Here is a 5930-nt window from a genome sequence, read left to right on the forward strand (position 1 = left end):
GGTCGCTGAGCGAATTAACAATATTTAAAGAACAAATTGACGAAAAAATTTGCAAGTGGATAAAAGACCTTTCTAGCACGGACGTGGATTGTATGCTAACTCAGCTGGAACTACACACAAACGGTACACTATTCGAACGCGCAAACCGCTTATATCGTAGATTGAACGGCGATTATACCGCAGAAGATTTTGTAGCGATCGAAAACCAGGATGAAAATATGGCATACGAAAGACGCGAAGACCTCACCCATATATTCTTCGAGTCAGAGGCCCTGCCAAAAGAAGTTCGCGCGGACTTGTGCGCGGCCATAAAGGCGAATGAACTTCTCGAGCCTTTTGAAAATTCAAAGCTCGAGACGGGCAATAGCGCTCGGGAGAATATCCGGAAGAGTTCGCTGACAGGCACACAAGACGATATGTCACTTACGTTAGGCGCGGATGCGACGCGCAACGTAACAGATATGATCCAGCAACAAGAATCAATGATAACACAGACTATCGGCTTGTACGAGTACAATGCTTCAGCCGACCCGGCAATCGCAACATCACACGGCGCGCAAAAAGTGATCTTTATGACAGGCGCGCCGGCTTCGACATACGTGTCGACTTACACGCATGCAACGACGACAGCAACAACCGAACACAGCAAGACAGTACGAATAGCCTTGCCAAACGGTGCAGTTGAATATGCCTCCCCGGCCATCGCGCGCGAGTTAAACAGAACTTGGCGGAAAGAGGCTGAGGCCCAGAGGCATATAGAAGATCCGTATATCGAAAGAGAGAATTAAAAGGCATTGACCACTTACTACAACAACCTAGCTGCTGGGTTACAAGCTAACCTAGCCAGGCTACAAAATGAAAAAGAGAGTGAAGCCGCACTCAATAAAGAGCTGCAAGAGCAGTTAAAACAAGTAGTGGCCACAACCCGACAACAAGCTGCAGAGCAAGCTAGATTAGATGCCTACCAAAATAAAAATGTTCAATTCGCGGATACATTCGAATTAAACTATTTCGATGTATCAAACCAGCTCAACGGCTCGGACAAATATAACATGCCGTTGTCTCTCGATCTTCAAGCGCCGATCTTTCATTGGACGACTAAACCTTCATCGGCGACTGCATCACAGCCATCGCCAAACTTTTCGTCGGCCCCTTCTAGCGTCCCTGGGCCCTTTTACCCAAGCTCGCTCACTCCCGTAAGCTCGTGCTAGGGGAGGGGGGACTTGCCCAGCGCTACACCAGTGCCGCCGACACAGCAAGGGCCAAGAGGCGCGCCTGCTAATGGCACAGAGGCCACGACATTTAACTCATCGTCTCGCTTTCTTCCTAGCAAACATCTAGGAAAAACAGTCAGAGAATGGAAAATCAAATTTTCCGGAGGCGAAGGCCTTAGTATTGAGGAGTTCCTAGGGAGGTTTGAGGACAACAAACGATTAGATAAAGTAGCGGACGAGGAGTTACTCGATTCTATGACCCCTTTATTCGAGAAGTCAGCTCTCTTTTGGTATCGTGCCATGAGGCCTGCGTGGTCCACGTTCGCCGATTTCAAGGGAACGGCTCTCATCGCTTACAGCAAGTCCAAAAGAAATAAAAGGACTATGACAGTGGAGGCTCACTTGCGCACCCAAGGCGCCGATGAGCCTGTACTGGAATACGCAGTCTCTCTACTCACCATACTAAGAAGGATGGATCCGCCTTGGGACATTCGGGATCAAATCAATCTCATCATTGACAATATGCTCCCTCCACTCAAGAAGAAGTTAAAATACTTTAGAGACAATCTCACTGACGTGCAGCTGCTACTGACCCGTGCCCAAGAGGCCGAAGACGATGAACAGGGACAGTGGAAGCCACCGCCTGCGGCAGACCAAAGTATGTGGCCCGAAGCGGCTTATAAGCCACGGACCAAATCTGCTAAGGCCAGGCCAGTGAACCTGTCGTCTTTGAACGACAAGGCTTCCCCAGCTCAAGAAGCTGAGCTGGAGAAGCTAGAGTCTAAATTTTTTGATAAGAAGGCCAAGGAATTTGGCCTCAACAGGCCTCCGACCTCCTCGGCAAATGCCGAGAACTCTGGTAAAAAATCAGAGGCGGCGACAAAGAAATCGCGGAACCGTCCAAGTGGTAACCCGTCTCGTGGTAGCTACGGTGGCCGCGGCCGAGGTGGCCGGGGAGGCGAGGGACGGCCATCGGGAAGTCGTGCTCTGAAGGTCGTTCCCAAATCAGATAGAAACAAAGATAATGAATCTGGTCCAGACGTTGACAAGGTTTTCTGCTGGGAGTGCAGTTGGCCAGGCTACACTAAGTTTACCTGTCCTGAATGCTCGCCCACGCAGAAGAATCAAGAAGAACCAAAAAACGCCAGCGGGAGCCAGTAAGCGAGGTCCAGACGGCTCCCCCTATCACTCGGACCTTTGAAGTCAGTGGCGTGACAGGAGTAGCGCAGGCGCTGTGCAACACGGTGGGCGACCCAATGCTAGCCCCGGTTAGCCCTTCCGACGTGCAGCCAGCCGGCGATGGAGGTACTGTTTCAAGGGCCCTGATCGATAAGTCACCTAGGTGGTGGCTGACAGTAAATGTTGGCGACTATAAGTTTAGAGGTCTCTGAGATACCGGAGCTTCCCGTACTGTTCTCGGCCCGAGTGCCATTTCGATGGCTGCAGCCTTAAATAGGCGTGTACATCGGCACGTGGGCCCTGGGGCAAGAGCGGTAGATGGTCATTACGTGCCCATTGTTGGTGGCGTAAAGTTACCCTTCACGATCGGAGGGGTGACTCATATTATCGATGCTCTCATTCTAAAAGAAGTCGACACAGAGGGCACCCTTGGCGCCGACTTCAAACGCGCCTTTTCGGCTTATTTGTGTCCAAAAACAAATAGGCTGATATTTGTTGGCTGCGAAGAAGGTGTGCCCATAGTTCTCTCGCCGGAGAAATCTGAGGAGGCAACGGCCTTAGCCTCGCTGGGGATCGAAGATCTCATGGACGAGCAGAGAGCAGAGATAGAAAAAGTCATGCACGAGCTGCTCCCGGAGCCCTCCGGTGAACAGGTAGGCTGCACAGGATGGATCGCGCATGACATAGACCTCACCAGCACGCACCCCATAAGACAAAAGTACTACCCAGTATCTAAGAAGATAGAGGACGAGATGCACGCTCAAGTGCACAAAATCTTAAGGATGGGAATCATCCAGAGATCCACGAGCGAGTGGTCAAGTCCAGTCGTTATGACTCTAAAGCCCGATGGCTCGTATCGATTCTGCGTTGACTATAGAAAAGTCAATGCAGTGTCGAAAATTTCGGCCTACCCTTTGCCCTTTATGGATGTTATTTTGCGTAAAATCCAATACGCAAAGTACATCAGCGCTCTAGACTGCTCTGGAGCCTTTTGGCAAATACCTCTCACGGAGAGGTCGGTACCGATTACGGCCTTCACGGTTCCTGGTATGGGTCTGTTTGAGTTCGTGCGAATGCCATATGGCTTGGCCGGAGGCCCTGCCACTTTTCAAATGTTGGCAGATAAAATTATCACGCCAGAAATGGAACCTCTCGCTTTTGCATATTTAGACGACTTGATCATCGCCACCGAGAAATTCGCCGATCATGTGAAGTGGCTCACATTAATTTTAAAAAGACTCAACGAGGCAGGCCTTACGATAAATCGTAAGAAGTCAAAGATTTGCATGTCCGAGATTCGCTATTTCGGCGTGCTGGTTAACCGTGACGGCTGTCGCCCTGATCCTGAAAGGGTACAGCCCATTTTAGACTACCCTGCGCCGAGGAATATGCGACAATTACGTCGTTTTCTCGGCATGGCCTCTTGGTATCGCAAATTCCTAGGAGATTTTGCGACCTTAGCCGAGCCTCTTACTTCACTTACCCGAAAAGATTCTACTTATGTGTGGACTGACGAGCATTGGGCGGCTTTCGAACAAGTAAAAGCCTTACTTGCGTCGGCACCCGTTCTGGCCAGGCCTGATTTCGACGTGCCATTCATCGTGGAGTGTGACGCCAGTGATACCGGCCTTGGCAGTGTTCTTCTCCAGAAAATTGGCGGAGAAGAACGTCCCCTTTGCTTTGCTAGTCGTGTCCTCACAGCCACTGAACGAAGGCTGTCGGTGACGGAACGTGAATGCCTCGCAGTTATTTGGGCGATAGAAAAATTTCGACCATATATTGAAGGCTATCACTTCATCGTCGTGACCGATCACCATAGCCTCGTCTGGCTGCCAAAGAGAAGCCCAAACGGCAAGCTAGGCCGATGGTCGTTGCGCCTGCAGGCCTACGACTTTGACATCGTGCACCGAAAGGGCAAAGACAATGTCGTCCCTGATGCTCAGTCTCGTATGTACGAGACCGAAACTTCCCTAGCCTCCCTCAGTGCCGACGAGTCCATTAAGGATAAGTGGTATTTGCGCAAGTTCAAGCAAGTATCCAACGAGCCGCGGGCCCATCCCTATTGGAAAATTGTTGGCAGCCGCTTGTTCGTTTACCCGCCGGACCCTATCGTCGACGACTTGCTGGGCCACGACGAGGAAGCGTGGAAGTTAGTGTTTAGTTCTCGCGGAATGCCATGATGAGCCTACGGCCGGTCATCTCGGCCGCTATAATACTCATCAAAGGGCAGTGCTCCGCTATTATTGGCCTGCCCTTTACAAAGACGTTCCACATTTCGTACGCAACTGTCAAGTTTGCCAGCAAATAAAAGTTGAGCAAAAGCCGCCCGCAGGACTTATGGGCAAACACTAGGTGGATAGAATGCATCCCAGTGCGTAAGGCCAATGCTAAGACAATTAAAAAGGAAATTAACCATCGTATTTTCTTACGTTTCGGGATTCCGGAGCGATTCCTGTCTGACAATGGCACGCCTTTTAAAAACACGAAGGTTGATTCATTCTTGGTGGCTCATGGAGTTGTCCATGGGACCTGCGCTTCGTATTCACCAAAATCAAACCCGACGGAGCGGGTCAATCGCACGGTCAAAACCATGATTGCTGCATTCATCAAGAATCACACTCGATGGGATGAGCTGATTGACGAGCACGCGTTTGCTTCTAACACGGCCGTCCATGAAGCTACACGCTCTGGCCCGGCTTTTCTTAACTACGGGCGACACCCAGAGCCGCCAAGTAATGCTCGACGCACGGAGGAGCGCGCGGCTGTCGAACAGCTCGAGGCTGTCGCTCGAGCCGACTGGCACTCCCGCATGAGCAAACTCGACGATTTTCGAGCAAACGCGCTCGGAAACTCTAAGACTGCTCAAACCAGGCAGGAGAAGTACTATAACCAGAAACATCGCGACATCGATTATGGTGTGGGCGATAAAGTATGGGCGAGAAATCGCGTGCTCTCCTCCGCTGCCAAGGCCATAGCTGCTAAGCTTTGTCCTAAATACGCAGGGCCTTTTGTTGTAACGACTCGCCTCGGCATGAACTCGTATCAGCTCCAAACGGAAAATGGGGTTGATATCGGAAAGGTGGCCGTAAGCGACTTAAAGCCTTGCTCCGATGACGAGCAGTTTCCTATAGATGAGACATTTGACGGAGGAGACGCCTCCGAGAGTGAAACCGAAAAGCTCTTGGATGACCAGGCTGCTGAGCAGTCTAAGGCCAATGAATCAGCAGTGGCCCCTTCATCTTCTCCATCGGCGGACCACTTAATTCAGCTTAAGAAGAGCCAGGCCTAGCCAGACCCGACAGTAGCCGTTCCGCGCAAGCGAGGTCGGCCACTTGGCTCGAACAAGGCGGCTCCGCCACCTGTAGCGGCTTCGCCCCGACGCTTACGTGCGAGAAACAAGCGCGACGCTTAAGTTTTGTTTTCCCAAACCGCTCCCGGCTACTCTTGCTTCTGTTTTTGACCCTTCTCACGGCCTATGCTTCCTGCTGCTTTTGCCCGCTTGAGCTTGCCGCTATATTTTTTTTTATTACTATGCCT

General features: G+C 51.1%; 1 protein-coding gene across 1 annotated transcript; it reads left to right on the forward strand.

Moving 5' to 3' along the window:
- Window positions 1-4983: 4983 nt before the first annotated feature.
- LOC131675693 (uncharacterized) lies at window positions 4984-5682 on the forward strand. The gene has a single exon (XM_058954775.1). The coding sequence runs from the start codon at window positions 4984-4986 to the stop codon at window positions 5680-5682; it is 699 nt and encodes a 232-aa protein (XP_058810758.1).
- The last annotated feature ends 248 nt before the right edge of the window (window positions 5683-5930 follow it).

The sequence above is a fragment of the Phymastichus coffea genome, unplaced genomic scaffold (genome assembly GCF_024137745.1).
Source record: "Phymastichus coffea isolate CEN01 unplaced genomic scaffold, Cenicafe_Pcof_1.1 PCOF00001, whole genome shotgun sequence".
NCBI classification, from domain to species: domain Eukaryota; kingdom Metazoa; phylum Arthropoda; class Insecta; order Hymenoptera; family Eulophidae; genus Phymastichus; species Phymastichus coffea.